Below are 17,807 nucleotides of genomic sequence, written 5' to 3'. Positions count from 1 at the left end.
TGCCCCAACTGCAGGAGGAGCTTCGTGCACCACTCCACCTTCACCCCCCATTGAAGAACCCACATTGGGAAGAGCCCTGGTGATCCCTGTTATCTGTGATCCATGCTGGGAAGATACCTGTACCTTCTCCTGCCCCTGCCAATGACCTTATGTGGGATTGAAGAACATGAGGGTCTGGCCATGGCCCTGTCACTACATTCACTCCCACCTCAGGTCATTGCCAGGGGCAGGAAAGGGACTCTCTCTCTCTCTCCCTGAGAAGGTTGTCCTTTCCAGGCAGGAGGAGATGCGTGGCCAGGAAGATACAATTGATGGTGATGTAATTTCCCCTGTAAATAGTTTTTCTTATCCCTTCTGTTGTCAATATTTTTCTAGTCCTGCTTGTTCCTCATCTCGTTGCTGTTCCCAGTAAATTGTTCTTATCCCAGCCTGGGATCTTTCCCTTTTTTCCTTCAGTGGAAGGTGGGAGGGCAACGAGAGCCAGCACGGTTTTAGCAGGAGCAGGAAATTGGGGAATTCCATTCCTGAATCCCGGCCTGTGGAAACCGAGCATCCCAGCTGGTGCCAGCCCTGGTGGCCATGGCAGCAGCCCTGGGAGCGGGTCCCTGGCTGGGGCTGAGGGAACCTCTTCACTCTGGTGCCCAGGGACAGGAGTGGAGGGAGTGGCTGCAGCTGAGTCGGGGCAGGCTTAGGTTGGATTTCAGGGAAAGGTTTTTGCCCAGCAGCTGCTGGGGCACTGCCCAGGCTCCCCAGGGAAGGGCCACAGCTCCAGGGCTCTCTGAGCTCCAGCAGCGTTTGGACAGCGCTGCCAGGCCCAGGCTGGCAGTGTTGGGGTGTCCTGTGCAGGGCCAGCAGCTGGACTCGAGGATCCTGATGGGTCCCTCCCAGCTCAGCCACTTGTGTGGTTCTGGGATCCCATGACCCTGGGGATGGGAGTGCCAATGGTTGCCGTGGAAACGGGCTCTGGCTGCAGGCCTGAGCTGGTGTCCATGGCAACCACCCCTGGCATGGGGTCTCCATGGAGCTGCCCAGGGACTGACCATAGCAACAGGGGCTGGGGAAGGTTGCCATGGAAACTGACCATAGCAACAGGGGCTGGGGAAGGTTGCCATGGAAACTGACCATAGCAACAGGGGGCTGGTGCTGGTTGCCATGGAAACTGACCATAGCAATGGGTCCTGAAGAGGTTTGCTGTGGTAATCCAGGGCATCCCTCTGGCTGCCCTGGCAGGTCTGGGACCCTGGCAGGGGTCAGGAACCCCCCTGTACAGAGCCCCCAGAGACACTGTCTGTGATCTCTGTCCATGGAAAAGAGTTTTCAATCTTACAGGATGAATTACACACTCTGAGTGTTTGATATGAGTAATAATTAGTGTGACATGGGTGCAAAAGTAGAATTTTAGGATTCTAGATAAGGGGTTCAAAGGAGGCAAGATGGAGGAAATCGTGTGTGTCCTGTCCTTTTTCATCTTCTTCATGCCTTCCATGTTTCACTGCAGTGTTGGCATTTTTCTGTTGGTTTAGGCTGGGGACACGTTGTTCAACAGAGTGGTAGGTATTGGCACATTATTGTAAATGTAGCACAGGTAGTTTCTGGTATACAATGTTTGTAACTTCCCACTGAGGGGCAGAGCCCTGCACGCTGTCCCGCAAGAAAGGCCTACTGCAGGTCAGACAGAACATGTTATAGATAAGCAAGAATAAACAACCTTGAAAACCAGCACAGACGAATTATGACTTCTTCTTTGGCAGCGGGGCTCAAAGACAGGGACTTTCTACAATTTTGGGATCATTTAAATACCACAGATTCTGACATAAATGGCATCCCTCGGTGGGCTCAAACCACCAACCTTTCGGTTAACAGCCAGCAGTTTGCCTACTAATAATCAGATATTTTGACAGGCCCTCAGAGGGGTTCCATGGGGACTTTCTAAGTGTCCCCAGGCTGCCAAAGAGCCAGGATGTCACAGGCACTCACAGGGGCTCCTGTCATGGGCAGACTGGGAGCTTTAGCCAAAGTTTATTAGAGAAGCTCCTATCAGGTCAGGAGGCACAGAAAGGACCCCCCATAGCCCCAATAGATCCCCAAATACCCCCAAGGACCGCCAGCCTTTCTAAGCCTCTTTTTGTGAGAGGAGCCTTGGAGCAGCAGGTTCCAATCCCTACCCCTGACAATTCAAGAGCTCGTATGTAAACAATTATAAAGGCGGAATTAAAACTTTATACAATTCTCCCTTAGCATTAGGAATTGTAAACCAGTGTTGGGGGTTGGGTTTTTCCTTTCTGTTTGTTCCTTATCATTGGCTGATGTTTATCGGCTGATCCCTTATTTTGGGAGGAGCTGCTGCTCTTGGAGATGGGAGTTTCCACTGCTGCTGCCAGAGCCCGGGCCAGAGCTGTTTCTTCTGTCCTGGGATGAGCCTCTGCTCATGAGAACAGCCACTAAACTGGGACCTTATTTACACCTGCCCCACTAAAAGAGAGACCTATCCCCGTCTGCTCTGGTGCCCAGGATCCTGAGCTGGGCTCTCCCTGCCCTGCTTGCAGCCCCTCACCCCCTGCCTGCCGAGACATCCTGCCAGCCCAGCTGACTGCTTTTTGCCAATGCTGCTGGGGCACCGAGCTGACTGCTTTCTGAGAGTCCTGCTGGGGCACCGGAGCCGGCTGCCCCGGGGTTTGTGAAGCAAAGCCTCTCTCCAGCCCTTCCCCCTTCGGACAAAGCCGCCATGGCCCCGCGCTGCCGAGCCCGGCCGGAGCGCCCCCTGCAGCCGCGTGGGGGTCAGCGCACCTGCCCTGCCCCCGGGAGCCACAGCGCCCCTGCTGGCTGTGCCCGGAACTGCACCGCAGGGAAAGCGCCACGGCCCAAAGGCCGGGACTGGGCTCTGCTCTGTTTGCTGCTCGTGCCGCAGCTGCTGCTGCTTGTTTGCTTTGTTATACACACTAGGAAAGAGCTGACATTCCTATTCCCATATCTTTGCCTGCCTGAGAGCCCCTTGATTTCATGATTCTAATAATTTGGAGGGAGGGGGTTTACATTCTCCATTCCACAGGAGGCTTTTTGCTGCCTTCCCTAGCAGACACCTGTCTTGTAAACCAAGACCAGTTTTGGCACCCGATGTGCAGCCTGAGGGCATTGAGAGAAACAGGGTGAAATAAGAATAACAATTCTTGAGTAACATATTTTTTTTTTGTTGCACTGGATATAGAAACCTTGTTAGGTGTCACCATGTGGTCTAGCTTACCCTGGTTTGGGTGGCACATGGTTGTGGCTACATTTTTCCCATCCTATAACTATGGCAAATCTGGCTGATAATTAATTTGTTTGATGGGTTAATATGGTGAGGAATTTATGGATTTTTAATTTCCACTGGATGGTGGGCACACAGATTTGAGGCTACCACACACTAACTGTATGTGTTTGGAATTACTTTAATAATGGTACCTACTGTGAGGAAATGACACCAGGGGAAGTTTTCTCCCAACTCCTCAGCCAGCTCTTTGGGTCTACAGTGGTTGGTGTTCCTGCTATGCCTGTTAAGCCTATTCTGTTCAGCATTCAGACGTAAGGGAAGATTGACTTAGATAACTATCGTAGCAGGGCGTCCCCAGCCTGTAATAATTAGCACTGACTCCATGATTCCAGAAGGCTGATCAATCACTTTATTACATTATCCTATACTATACTGCTAAGAAACACTCATCGCTCTTGCAGACAGTCCGATACAGAGAGACCAGACTGGTGAATTGAAATCCAAACACCATCACCATTGACCAATTTAGAAATCACACTTTGATAAACAAATCTCCATAATACATTCCACATGTGCACAACAACAGGTGCAGCAGGTGAAGATTAAAATTGTTTCTTGTTCTTTTCTCTGAGCTTTCTCACAGCTTCTCACAGCTTCCCAGGAAAATCCTGGGAGATCTCTCTCTCTGCTCAGAGGATATATGATTACCACAAGTCAGTTGTGGCAATGCAGGTTGAAGGACACGACGGTGACACTGCAGAACCTCATGGAATCAAGGAGACCATTGTGAACATTGAGGCCCCAAGGAAGCAAGGGTCCATGGTGACCTTGTGCAGCCGCAGTGTCACAGAGGAGCCGCTGTGACACAGCGAGGGCACACGGAGCCCAGGGGCCATTGTGACACATTAGGGCTTTGTGGAACCACGAAGCCATTGTGACATTGCAAGGCCTCATGGAATCACGGGGCCATTGTGGCACTGCAGAAGCAAGGGGAACATTGTGACACTTCAAGGCCTGATGGAACCAAGGAGACCATTGTGACACTGTGGGGTCCCATGAAACCAAGGGAACATAGAACAGGTCTGGCTGGCTGGGCCTCCTGGGGACCACCTGACAGGTCCGGGTGACCTTGGCATGTCAAGGGCTGCTTCTCATCTCCCCTGAAGAACTGGGGCTCTGGGCTTTCCTTCCCATGGGAGAGAACTGTCCTTCTCCTCCAGGGAACCAGGGCCAAAACTGGAATTTCTTCTCCAAATTTCCTTATGTAAAACAATTGTTCCCAGATGAAATCTGCCAGGAGAGACAGGTCTGACTGCCTTGACCACCCAGGGGCCACCTCTCATCTGCCTTTGAAATGCTGGGACCATGTGCTTTTCTTTCTTATGAGAAAAAAAACATCCATCTCGACCAGGCACCCATGGCCAAATCTGAGGATCTGCCTCCAGAATTCCCTATATCCAAGGATAGCTCCTAGACAGAAGCTGCCAGGACTGACAAGTCTGGCTGGCCTTGGCTTCCTGAGGCCTGGCATTCATGTGCCTCTGAAACACTGGGGCTCTGTTCTTTTCTTCCTAATGTAAATAATTCTTCCTATCCAGGAACCCACAGCCAAAATTGAGATTCCACCTCCAAAATGCCCTGTGTCCAAGGATAGCCCCTAGACGAAAGGTGTCAGGAGAGTCAGGTCTGGCTGGCTCAGCCTAAGGGTGCCCACCTCTCATCTTCTTCCAGAACACTTGGACTTGCACTTCTCTTTCCTATAGGAAAAAATCATTCATCCTGTCATGGCCATAACTGGGATTCCACCTCCAAAACTCCCTACATCCGAGGATTAATGCTTTGAGAAATGTTTTTTGTTGATTTAATGACCTATTAAACCTTTTCCCAAAGTTTCTCTTATCTTCTATGTTGCCAGAAAGGATGTTCTATTGTTTTGAGCTCCTGAGAATCTCTTGTTGGTATTTCTCCAGTGCATCCAACTCAGAGGAGAGAACCAATTGTAATTCCTTTTAAATGTCCCATTGAGAGAGTTTTTAGGGGATGGGGGTCAGGGCTTGTGTGTCCTGCTTGGCACAGCCCAGGCAGGGCTTTCACAGCCCCATCCCACACTCCATTTCCCAGCTGCAGCCGCTGGTGCCTCTGAGTTCTGCTGCCCCAGCCCCGGGGACGCTCTCCTTGTCTGCCCATTCCCCCAGGGTCTCTGGGCAGGGATGGCCTCAGTGGGGGCTGCTGACATCCTCAGCAACTTGGAGGCTGCTGCTGAATTTTACTGCTCCAGCGGCTTCTTCAGCCTTCAGCTCCTCAGTGCAGGAATTCAGGGCCCCAGGGCTCATTAACATTCAGAATACCTTAACAAGCCAAGCCCTGGGAATCATTTAAGTTTTCAAATCTCTTGTGGTTGATTACACTATATTTAAAAGGACAGTGAGAAAAGATTTCTTCAGGTCCTGTTTAGTGTTTTTTATTCCTAATAAATTGATGTGTGAAATCTCCAATTGACACTGAATCCAAGTGCTTCCTCATGCAGCTTGAATAGATATGAAAATCAAGTCCCTTTATGGCTGACAATCCATCGGACTCTGTCCCTACCCCCACCCCACCATTTCCCCCATCCAAGCCCTGGCACTCAGAGCAGCCTTGTGCAAATCTGAGCTCCATCCAGCCCAGGCTGCACCTTCAGCTTTCAGCTCCTTGGCTCCAACTCCCACCTGCTTTCCTTGGAGAAGGAGCTGCCCCAGACACAGAGGGAAGTTCATTTATTGCCAGCCAACAAATCCAAGGGAAGGCACAGCTCCATCAAATGCAAAAGCCGTTCCTCTGCTGGATATTAAATCCACTTTGCACAGCAGACAGTCTCAAAGCAATGGAAAACACCTTCTGTGCCCAGCACAGATCCCAAGGTCCCCCCAAACCCTCCCTGCCCCGATTCTGCCCAGATTTGCTCTTTGCACACACGAGTCACAGGCTGAAGTCAGGAGCTCCCTCCATGCCCAGAGGGAGGAAAAGAGGGAAAGTGGATGAAGAGCTCTCCTGTGCAGAACCAAGGTCCAAGTGCCCCTGCAGTGGGAACCACAACTCATCAGGTTTGTGTCCTTTGGGCTCAGGGACTGGTGACACTCAGAGGCACAGAAAGGTTTCTTGCCAAGAAACAGGAGTTGAACATTTGAACAGTTTAATAACCATCACAGCTCTTCCCTCAGCTCTCTGTGATGTCCCAGCAGCATCTGACATGTCCCCCATGCCAAAGGGATTTCTGCACAGGAACAGCTTTGGACAAAGACATAAAAGGTAACTCTGGGATAGATATTGTCGGAATCTGTGGGTATCGGTGATTCCGAGATTGTAGAAAGTCTCTGTCTTTCTGCCCCGTTGCCAAAGAAGAAGCCATAATTCATCTGTGCTGTTTTCAAGGTTGTTTATTTTTGCTTATCTATAACATGTTCTGCTGCCCTGCCGCAGGTCTGTCCTGCAGGGCAGCGTGTGGGGCTCTGCCCCTCAGTGGGATGGTACAAACATTATATACCAGAAACTACATGTACTATATTTACAATAATGTGCCAATATCTATCTAAAGCCAGGGAATCTCAGAAAAACGGAAAGCTGGACAAGACAAACGCAGGTTCAAACCAATGTGGTTATTCAAGCGTTCTCCGTTTATTCAAGATAAGGTGGTAGTTTATATAAGCTTCCACATAGTTTACAAAACCAAAGACACACTAATTGGTAGGCTAACATTGTTTACCTTTTCCTTAAAACGGCCTACACCTTACATTATAAAACCTATACTAATTCACACCCAGACAACCCAGTGGTCCCCATCACACCTTAAGACTATTTCTATCTGCGCCACAAGCTCTGAATTTCTAACTGCGTCAGAGGCTTGAAGGCCTCACAAGGCCCAAATCTGAGGCCTAGACTGGAGTAGCTCAAATCTCATAACTCATGTCCTCTTTCTCTCAAAGATGCTGCAACAATTCCCTCTTTTTCTTTTTGAGCTACTCAGGCTGGAGTAAGGCGCGATGAACTAATTTTTGCACACACTGTAAAAAACACGGTATAACAATTAAAATAACTATAAAGATAAAAAGAAGTACAATACCAAAACTAATTAAATCTTTGACCCAGCCAGAAAAACCTAAAGAATTGAGCCAGTTATCAAATGGAGTGTCCACTACAGTAAGTTTTTTCATGTTGTCCTTCAATTGCGTTAACTGTTTATAAATCGATTGAGAATGGTCAGACAAATTAATGCAGCACATGCTCTCAAATTTTTCGCACCCATGTCCTTGTGCTAAAAGAAGGAAATCAATTGCAGCTCTGTTTTGTAGAACCACATGACGGGTATCGTCTACATCTGCAGCAAGCTCACTTATCAATTTAGATGTGATATTAATTTGTTTTCCTGTCTAGCAGGCTAGAGTTCTCAATTGTGTGAGCGCTTTTGATGAGGCGACCCCTGGGGCAAAGAGTGACGCCACTACTACAGAGGCACGCCCCCACAATGACACTATATCTTTACAATTAGGGTCCATTTGGAGAACACTGTGTTTGGCTCATTGAGTCTTCTGAGGCAATTCGAGAACCTGATGTATGGTGGGAGCAAAAAGCGTCAACCTACCGATATAACGTGGGCCTCCCCTAGCATTCTGAGGGACTGCTGACCAGGCTCGGTCCCCACAAATGAGGAAGGTTCCTGGGGGCAGTTTTCCTGCACCACCTCTTGGCGGTGTCACAGATTGAGTCGAATTGTTACCATATTCTGAATAGTTGTAATACAATGGTGATCTGGGAGACAACCAAGTGTCGTCATCTGTCAATTTTCCATTTTCTTGAGTTGGTTTGGTAGCATAAGATCCAAATATCAAACAATAATTTGCTGGGACAGAACCCAAAAGATCGAATTCTTGAAGACTGTCATCAGTAAATTTAAGGTTTTGCACAAATGCAACAGCTTGCGCTCCCAGAGTGCTATTTAGATTTATTTGAGCTCGGGTCCAAGTTTTGAACTCTGCAATGGGACCCAACGAGACTCCAATTTAACAAGTACGAAAAGGGGTTAGACAGTGTGGCTAACGACAGGCAGAATGAATCTTGCCTAGTTTGTTTGGCCCAAGTGATCCACATATTTTCTCTCTTGTCAATATCAAGGATTCCAGATACTTCAACAACCAAAACACTGCTTAATAAAAACATTGAGGCCCACCACATTCTTCTCAGGTTTTTGAATGCCCTGTTTAACATGAAAGAAACAAACTTAATTCTAAACATAAACTATAACTTCTAATAAACTAACTTCTAATAAATCTAACTTCACACTTATAATATTTCAACTTATTTTTCTGTACTCTACAAAATTAATTTTCATCAGAACTGGATTCATCAGGGATGTTCCAGGCAAACTGTTGTTGTTCACGTTGTTATCACTGCGGGTTGATATCTTTTTCATCTATTTTTAAAATTCTGTTTCTGCCTTTTCGTATCAATGCAGCAAGAGCATCTGTCCTGCCCAGACGTCTTGGTTGGACGGGTAAAAACACTCACTCAAGTAGAATTTCTGTTGATCCACGTTGGGACCTCCCTCTTTTTTTTGCCATTGAAAGACAATGGCAAGATGAACAGAAAAATCACAGGCATTACTAAAACTTATTAAAACTTAGTAAAAAATTCTATAACATCATTAAAAACACACTTATAAAAAAAAACTCAAAGCCCACGATCTTCTGTGGGTGAAACAAATCTTTGCACAATCCACTTTTGCTGTGCATCCTCTGATCCACTTGTGGAGAGATCAGTGCCCTCTTGCAATTGATAAGTTCCACATTCTTCACTGAAATCCATCCAGATTCTGCACCTGTTAAAACACAAACAAACCCAACACCCCCACAGGGACTGGAGGGTCCTCTCTCAGTTCTGTTCCCTAAAACTTGCATGAAGAAATGGAAATATCAACATCTTTGTTATAAACATGAAAAAACATCAAAAACAAAACAATGCATATAGTAAAAAAACTAACAACAAATAAAAATCAATCAGATAATAAACAATCAATATTACATATAAAATCACAGTTACCAAGTGCTACACTATCAAATTGTCATCCCAGAGTCTGCAGCAGCTGACAAACATTAAAACAACAGAGATTTGGATAAAACATGTCCGGATCATGTTTCTCCAAACTCCCTTTGATGCTCAGCTGTCCTATATGGTCAAATTGTCAAGCCAGAAGGACTTGAATACTTTTTGATGTAGAAAACATCTGGATCAATCACACCATCCACGTAGAGCCAGAGCTTGGCCAGAGCTCGAACTCTAATTGGAGGATATGTTTAAAACAAAAGTCTTAGAAATAACTGTTATAAGTAAAAAACCTTATTATTAAAAATTCATCAAACCATCAAATAATTGAACCTGTCCAAAATTTCCTTCAAGACAAAAATTCTCTAAATACAACAAGCCTTTTCTTTAGAAATCTGAAAATTTGAAGTCTAAAATCTTGAACCAAAACTTGGACAATAAATTTGTAAAAGCAGATGAACTGCAGCTGGATAAAAGATTGGATAAAGAAGATACATGAGTAGTTAAAAAATCAAAAACACAGGATCCTGAAAAAACACATCTTGCAATCAATCACCTAGAAAAACAATAAAACATATGAAAACTGACTGTAAATATTAAAACAACACCCCAATACCTTAACATCTTAATAATAATTCTTATCACAAAAATCAGACAACTTACATTATATGATCAGCTTATCAACAAGAAATGTTTAAAATAGTTTAAGACAATCTTTTCAAAGCATTCATATAACATTAGTAACAATCACTACTTATCTTATTACCTACAAAAACTTGACAATCATAATTTATCTTATTATCTATAAAAGTCAAAAATCATAATTACTTATTATCTATAAAAACTCAAAAACAGAAATTGTGAACTCAATGCCAACATTCCATCTGACTGACTTTTCTCAAATCTTTGTTTTCAGAGATATTTTTGGCAATTAAATCATTATTAACATTTCTGTCTTTATACAGTGATTTTCATCCATATCGTATTTGAAATAACATTGATTTGCATAATGTCCATCCTTCTTGGTATCTTGGAAAACACTCAGTATTGCTATACTTTTTCATTACGTCTTCTGACTTTTGCAAGGAATTGGAAAAATGCTGTTGAAATTTTTTCTGTGGTGTTGCAATCCCTCCATTGGTGACACTGCTGCTCTCGGTGTTGTTGTTACCGTGGCAACCAGGCTGTGCAGCGTCTCCGCCGCCATTGCGGGGTGCTGCGGGGAGATGAGGGGGCGGCGCCGTCTCGCTCCCGTCCTTGCTGCGTCACTGTGGGGACGGGAGAGGAGATGCCCCTGATGCGGCCGCACCCCACCTGCTCCGACTCCAGCGCGGCCGAGCCCCCGGGAACGCCCATCTCCCTCCTCGCGCTGTTGCTCAGTAACAAGGAGCCTTCTGTCTCTCAGCTGAAGTCCGCTCCGCCCCGGGGCCGCCTCAGGCTCGGTGCCGGCCGGCCCTGCTCTGCCTGGCCCCGCTCTGCCTGGCCCCGCGCCTGCCACCCCACCCTGCCACTTCACGCTGCCGCTTCTGCGGTCCGCCCGGGCGGCTGGCCGGTGCTCACTGCCACACCCTGCTGCTCTCCGCCACAGCCCGTTGCCTTAGTTCTGCCAACCCGTTCCACAAGGGATGAGGAAGGGCTTTCTGTAACTTTTTCTTGCTTTTGTATCTTGTTTCTAAGCTCAAGCACTATTTTCTTGTCTTTTCTGCCCTCTATCACTGCGTCCCAAAGCAGCTGCCCCAGCTCTTGCGATTCGACTTTACTAAAAATCAGCGAAGGCATTTGCAGCTTGCCTTTGTTTCTTGCCCACAGAACCAACTGTTCCAAATCAGCTTCTTTAACTTTTTCAGCTCTCTTTGAGAGAATATGAAAGAGAAGCTGTACGGAAGCCTGGAGATCCCTATCTAAATAAAGCTCTTTAAATTGCCTCCGTCTGAGAAAGGAGGTGAAAAGGTTATATGCTGCTTCCCTATCCATTACTCACGTCAGCGCTGTTGCAGCCCCTCTAGGCTTCGGCAGCACGTATCGGCTGAGCTCACCGCTGTGGTCACTCAGGGCGCGGCACCAGGTAGTGGAGCTTAATCGCCGTCCGTCTAGCTGCGGGACCCGACCCCAACACAAATGTCTCACCGATCCAGGCGGGGGGATCCCGTCCGTTCGGGCGCCAGATGTTGGTGAGAGAGTCGCGGGAGACAAACCTCATGCTGTCATGATCAACAAGTCTCAGTTTATTGGGGTCGATTACAGTGTCTTTATACAAGCACTGATTAGGTCATACATATTGCAAAAGCGAAGCTCAGGATTGGTTACCTTTCTATTAACACATATATCTCTTTGCAATAAGCCTTGCAGTTACTGCTTCTTTATTAACGAGACACCTGTATACTCAAGGTTGTTAGGAGACATCTCTTTCTCAAGGTTGTTTTCATGCTAGAAGTCACGTATTCTCACACTCTCATCAACTTAACTCTTTCATGTCCCTTGCTGCGCAGCCATTCTTCAGCTGAACTCTCGACAAAACAAGGCCCATGTCTAGGTTTGAAAAGACAGGAGTCTGTGAAGGAAGGCAAAAGCCTCCTGTGAAATGGAAAAGGTAAACACCCTCCCTCCAAATTACCACAATTTAACAAAAGGCTCTCAGGCAAAGATATGGGAATGGGAATAACAGTTCTTTACCAGGAAAAAAACTAAATAAGAATAATAATTTAAAAAATGCAATTAGTACAAATGAAACTAGTGATGCAGGCAGAAACCTGACACCCTGAGGAGTCAGGGTGTTGGTAGTAGTCCAGTTAAAATGGTGGCTGCTCCTCCTGGAGTGGCAGATGAAATGCTGCTGAAGTGGTGATCTCTAGAAGGGTGGAGTTTTCTCTGAAGGTCTGGTAGTAGCTGGGCCCGGTCTTCCTGTAGGAATTCAGCAGAGAAGAAGCTGGTGGGATGAGGTTCTGGGGGTCCTGGTGGGCACTGGAAGGGAGTTTGGGGGTACTGGGTGTGACTGGGAGGGACTAGAGTGAGCCTGGAGGAGCTGGATGGAGATTGGGGATGGAAAAGCAGAGATTGGGATGAGGTTGGTTGTGCTGGAAAGAGACTGGGAGGGGTCTGGGTGAGTCCTGGTGGGGCTGAGAAGGGACTGGGAGAGGGTTAAGGCGTACTGGGGTGGTGGGGGGAGACTGGATGGGGGTTGTGGGATTCTGAAAGGGATGGGAGAGGCTTTGGTGGGTCCTGGGGAGGTGAGGAAGGGATCATGGCAAGTTTCAGGGGGTCCTGGGTGGACTGGGAGCAATCAGGAGGGTGCTTGGAGAGGCTTGGGGTGTCAGTGAGAGGTTTTGGGGGGTCCTGATGCCTGCAGGCCTCCCAGAGATGCCGCTGGACGCCACCGGCAGCAAGATGCAGACGGAGATCAGGGACTACGAGTTGGGCTTTGTCTTCCTGGTGCTGGGGCTCGGCTTCTACCTGTGCAAGTGGGTCAAGGGGGGTCCCGGGGGTCATGTCCCCTCTCCCCAAGACTGTGGGTGCTCCACCCGGGGCCCCCAGCCCAGTGTCACCCCTGTTTCTCTGCCCACAGAGCTCCTGAGCCACCGGCGGCCGCAGAGCTTCCCTGTGGCCTCGGGCCCAGCCGGGATCCCCCGCTCCATCCCCACGCTGATTTTGGGGGGGTCCTGTGTACCCCCAGCCCTGCTGTCACTCTGCCCCTGCCCGCCTGCTCCCAGTGTTCCCAGTAACGCTTCCCAGTTAAACCCAGCCCAGTTTATGGGGGCACTGGGGAGGGACTTGGGGGGACCCCACGGCGGGGCCGGCACTGGGCAGGGAGGGCGGGGTCCGGGTGGGGAACACTGCCTGCTGCGGGTCTGCCCGGCAACTGCTGAGTCATCAGCGCCGCTCTCTCTGATTGGCTGACTCTTGTCCACCGCATTCTCCCATTGGCTGAGGAGAGGCCCGGGAGTGCAGAGAAGGAACGGGAGAGATCCCGCCCCGAGCAGCGGCACGGGGACAACAGACCCAGCCCGGGCACAGGGAGGGAATTTATTACCAACCAAACCACGGCAGCACGAGGAGAAGGGAAAGAAATCCTCCAACACCTTCCCCCCACCCAACGGGGATCACCCACAACAGGGTTATCCACCAGGGAGAGACGGGGACATCCGAGTTTAGACCAAAGCCAATTTTATTGTGTGTACCAGGTTTTTATACAGGGATTTTCTTCTAGGGTCCTTATATAGGGCTCTGTTTTTGGTAACAATTTCCCATTGGTTACACATTCTTCGTGACATGACATCACCTGGCAACATTATTTTATCACAAAGTCTCACACCACGTTGCTCAGTCACTTCTTGCCCAGGGAGACTTCAACTGTGTCTGTGTCTCGCACAGTTTCTGCTCAGTCAGGCCTCAGATATCGGGCCCCTTTATCAGCTCCATTGCTTTACTCTCTGTTTTATTCCCCATACGGGGGCACCAGGGCTCTGCCCAACGGGGGTCACTGGGGATCATCCAGCCCGGATCCTCCCATGGGGGATGGAGCTGGAGCAGCGCACCAAGCTCTTCCCTCACTCTCTTCCCTCACTGCAAGCTCTTCCCTCACTCCAAGCTCTTCCCTCACTCAGGGCACGCACAGGGCTTCCTTTACTGGTGCCTCCGTTGGTGCTGGGTCAAGTGAGAGCTCTGTGAGAAGCTCTTCCCACACTCCCCACACTCGTAGGGCCTCTCCCCAGTGTGGATGCGCCGGTGCACGGTGAGGCTGGAGTTGCGGTTGAATCCCTTCCCGCAGTCAGGGCAGCGGAAGGGCCTCTCCTCTGTGTGACTCCGCTCATGTAGGAGGAGATGGGAGCTGGTCCGAAACCTCTTCCCACACTGGGGACACTCGTAGGGCCTCTCCCCAGTGTGGATGCGCTGGTGTGTTCTCAGGTGTGAGCTCCACCCAAAGCTCTTTCCACATTCCAAGCACTCATAGGGCCGTTCCCCAGTGTGGATCACCTGGTGCACCATCAGGCCAGACATCTGTCTGAAACCCTTCCCACACTCCCCACACTCGTAGGGCCTCTCCCCGGTGTGGATGCGCCGGTGCACGGTGAGGTGGGAGTTGTGCTTGAAGCCCTCCCCGCAGTTGGGGCAGCGGAAGGGCCTCTCCTCTGTGTGACTCCGCTCATGTCTGAGGAGATGGAAGCTGGTCCGAAACCTCTTCCCACACTCCCCACACTCGTAGGGCCTCTCCCCAGTGTGGATCCTCTGGTGCCGGATCAGGTTGTCGCTCCGACTGAAACCCTTCCCACATTCCAAGCACTTGTGGGGCTTCTCCCTGCCATGAGGCTTCTCCACCAGCTCCGAGCTCCGGCTGGATCTCCGCCCGCCTTCCTGGCTCAGGGGGGCTCTTTCCTCCCCGCAGCTCCCTGGGCTGGGTTTGCAGCTCCTCCTCCTGCAGCATCTCCGGGGCTTTTCCTCCTCCTCCATCCAGACACACCCAAGGAATGAAAAATCCTGGTTTGGGGAAAAAAACAAGAGGAGAGCACCTTGGACTGGAGGTTCCTCCTTGCTCCAGTTCATCTCAGGAAGTCATTTGGAACCTTGTGCCTGTAAGAACCTCCAAAACACCAAGATTTAGCTCAAAAATCCTGCAAACTTCAAGATACAGATCAAAAACTCCACAAACATCACAAGTCAGCAAACACCTCCTCCAAAATATAAAGATTCAGCTGCCACATAAAACCAAAGCACCAACATTTAGCCCAAGAAAGCTCAGAAACACCAAGATTCACCCCGTGAAAATCCTGGATCCCCCTCCACAGTCACCTGCTGCATGTGGGGGGAGCAGCGCTCCTGGGGCTGGAGGGAGACAGCTTATACACGGAGGGGTGGAACCTACTGCTGCTTCCTCTTTCTGCTCCTCCTCCTCCTCCTGTGTCCCTCCTCTTCCTCACACTCCCCTTACTCCTGCTATTCCTCCTTCCCCTGCACAATCCCACCCTCTCCTGCCACCTGCATCGTTTGACCATTGTGTTTCTCAAGCCTGCTTCTCCTTCCCTTCTCCTCCTGCCCCAGGCCCAGCACCCACTGCCGGCTCCCTCTCCCCCCCAGACCCACAGCATCCCAGCCGAGGGGCAGGGATGGAGCTGGGGCAGGTCGGGCTGGGGCAGCGCTGGGCTCTCGGCCGCTCCCGCCCGCACTCGGTCCCCACTGCAGCCGCTCCCGCCAGGACAGCGCGGGGGGGCCCGGCCTTGGCGCTGCCCCACTCCCACCTCCCCAAATTCCCCTCGCGGGGGCGATGGGGCCGAGGGGGGGAGTCCAGTTGGGGAAGGCTCAGAGGGCCAGGGAGCTGTAAACAAGGAAGTGACAGGAGAAGCCATCAGTTTCAGAAAATGTTATCAGTTAATGAAACAGACTGATGCTCAGCCAAGATCCTGCTCTATTCATGAACTTCCAGAAGAACAACAAAGACTTAACAGAGCCATGAATATCATTTGCTATATAAAAGCAGGGAGCATATTAAGGGAGTATGTAGTAGGTGGATTGGGAAGTCTGCAGCTCTCAAGTACTTCTGCCAATGGGGAAAGCAGAGGGAGATGTGGCCAGGAGAATTAGGATTAAAGGGAGGCTGTGTCCTCCAGCAATTGGAGAGATCCCATGGGGAATGTCCCATGGCCTCTCCCATTTTTAGAAATGAAATTAATTTCACAGGACGCCTCTGTCTGCTTTGTGGGCAGAAACCTCTGGTGATGTCAATTTTTCCGCACACCCTGGGGCAGGGAGTGCAGCTGAAGGTGCCTCACCCACTTTGGGTGATCGGCTCCCTTGGCTGGCGGCGGCACCGGGGATTGATTGGGGACCCGGGAGTGACCAGGAGACAGACGAGTGACACATCAGGGGGGTCTGTGAAGAGTCAGCAGGGAGAGAGCACTGAAAATCTCATCAGTGAGTGCCCTGGGATCTTCGGGGAGTGAACATGGCAGGGCACCCATGGAGGGGAGAAAAGGGAAAGCCAGGAAGGGGTCCTGGCCAAAGGGATGATGATCCCAAAATGTCTCTGAAGGGTTCCTTGGGAGAATGCTGAGGTAGTTTGCACATTCCCCCAGAGGTAATTAAGGACATGGACACCCAGGGGGGCAATAAGGGAAGTGAAGAAGGGATTTGGACAACAGGGGATGGATGGTGTTGGTGTGCTGGGAAGGGATCAGGTGAAGAGGAGTGTGCAGCAATATGGTTCAGGCAAGAAGCAGCAGGAGGAATCTATGTGGTAAGAAAAAGGATGATGGAAAAGAGGAGGAATAGAAAAATATTCACGATTGGGATGTTTTTCAGCAGGGTCTTATCCTGACAATTTGCCAGCTGATACTTTGAATTCCCAGGTTCCAGGAGAGGAAAAGCAGGAGGTCAGGATGTCAGGGGTTTCTCTGTGGTGGGCAGCGGCAGCAGCGGGCGCAGAGGTGCGGGACCGGGAGCAGGGCTGGGGGCCTGTGGGGAGCTGCGGGGCCGGGCCGGGGCTGTGGGGCAGCCGGGGCTCAGCGCCGGGCGCTGCCTGAGCCCACCAGCCCCGGGCAGGGCCGGCAGTGGCCCCCGGCCCCCAGGAGGCTGCGGGACGCCCCGGCCGCTGCCCGGCCCCGGGGAGCTGCCGGCCCTGCCCGCCGGGGGGGCCGCCTTTGGACACTGCGGCAGGACAGGCACCGGCTCTGCCACACGGGCTGTGCAGGGGACCCTGAGCACAAGGAGCAAAACAAAGCAACATCTGGGAAATGCAGAGTGCACATGGAAGGATCTGGATTTTCTGTAAAGGATTTGGCTTGGGTCCCTGCAGAAAGGAAAGATTTTGCAGAAAGCTCAGCAGCTCTCAGAGGATGAGCACCCACAGGCAGTGACCGGGGCTGCAGGAGTGGCAGAAGAAGGCCCTGCAGCACTTGGGCACAAAGGCACAGCAGCTGAAGGCAAGGAGGGATGAGCAAAAGGCCAAGCTGAAGGCAAAGGCCATGGCAGAGTTCCCACAGCCCCTGAGGGACCAACCCCAGGGCCCAAGGGGGCCCAGCACCCAGGGGACGGCGTCGGCCACAAGCACCTGGCAGAGGCATTGCCCTCCTGGCCAGGGCAGAGCCCACCCAAACAGCCCCTGGGAAGGAGTCAGGGTTCCAGCTGCAGCCCACAGGGACACTGCAAGCACAGACAGCAGCACCCTCAGGAGGAGCGAGTCCACCCCTGCATGGACATGGATTGTCAGGGCTCTCTGAGCTCCCATCCCACTGGGGACCCACCACACTGCAGCCCTGGAGAACATCCAGGCTGGGTCTGCATCCAGAGGAGGCCTCTCCTGATGGACACAGGGGCCTCTCCATCCACTCTGAATCTTACACCTAAGGGGGGAACTTAGTAAAGGAATGTTTTCATTATTAACGGAATAACTGGGAAAGCTGAGCTGGTATCATTTGTTCAATTAGGAGCTATGGGAGGTTAGTTTGAACTAAACTAATTTTTTTCTCTTCCTACTGTGATTGTAATTATCTAG

The 17,807-nt window shown here is 50.4% G+C and overlaps 1 protein-coding gene across 1 annotated transcript in view; it reads right to left on the bottom strand.

Annotated features, from left to right (window-relative positions):
- Positions 1-13,479: 13,479 nt before the first annotated feature.
- Positions 13,480-17,807, bottom strand: part of LOC140681003 (uncharacterized) — a 278,479-nt gene continuing 274,151 nt past the window's right edge. The window contains exon 3 of the mRNA XM_072919910.1: positions 13,480-14,788. Within this exon, the coding sequence (XP_072776011.1) occupies positions 13,946-14,788 (843 nt within the window). The 3' untranslated portion in view covers positions 13,480-13,945. The remainder of the gene's footprint in view (positions 14,789-17,807) is intronic.

The sequence above is a fragment of the Taeniopygia guttata genome, chromosome 30 (genome assembly GCF_048771995.1).
Source record: "Taeniopygia guttata chromosome 30, bTaeGut7.mat, whole genome shotgun sequence".
NCBI lineage: Eukaryota > Metazoa > Chordata > Aves > Passeriformes > Estrildidae > Taeniopygia > Taeniopygia guttata.
The sequence above is the reverse complement of the archived record's forward strand: the minus strand, read 5'-3'. Positions and strand labels throughout refer to the sequence as shown.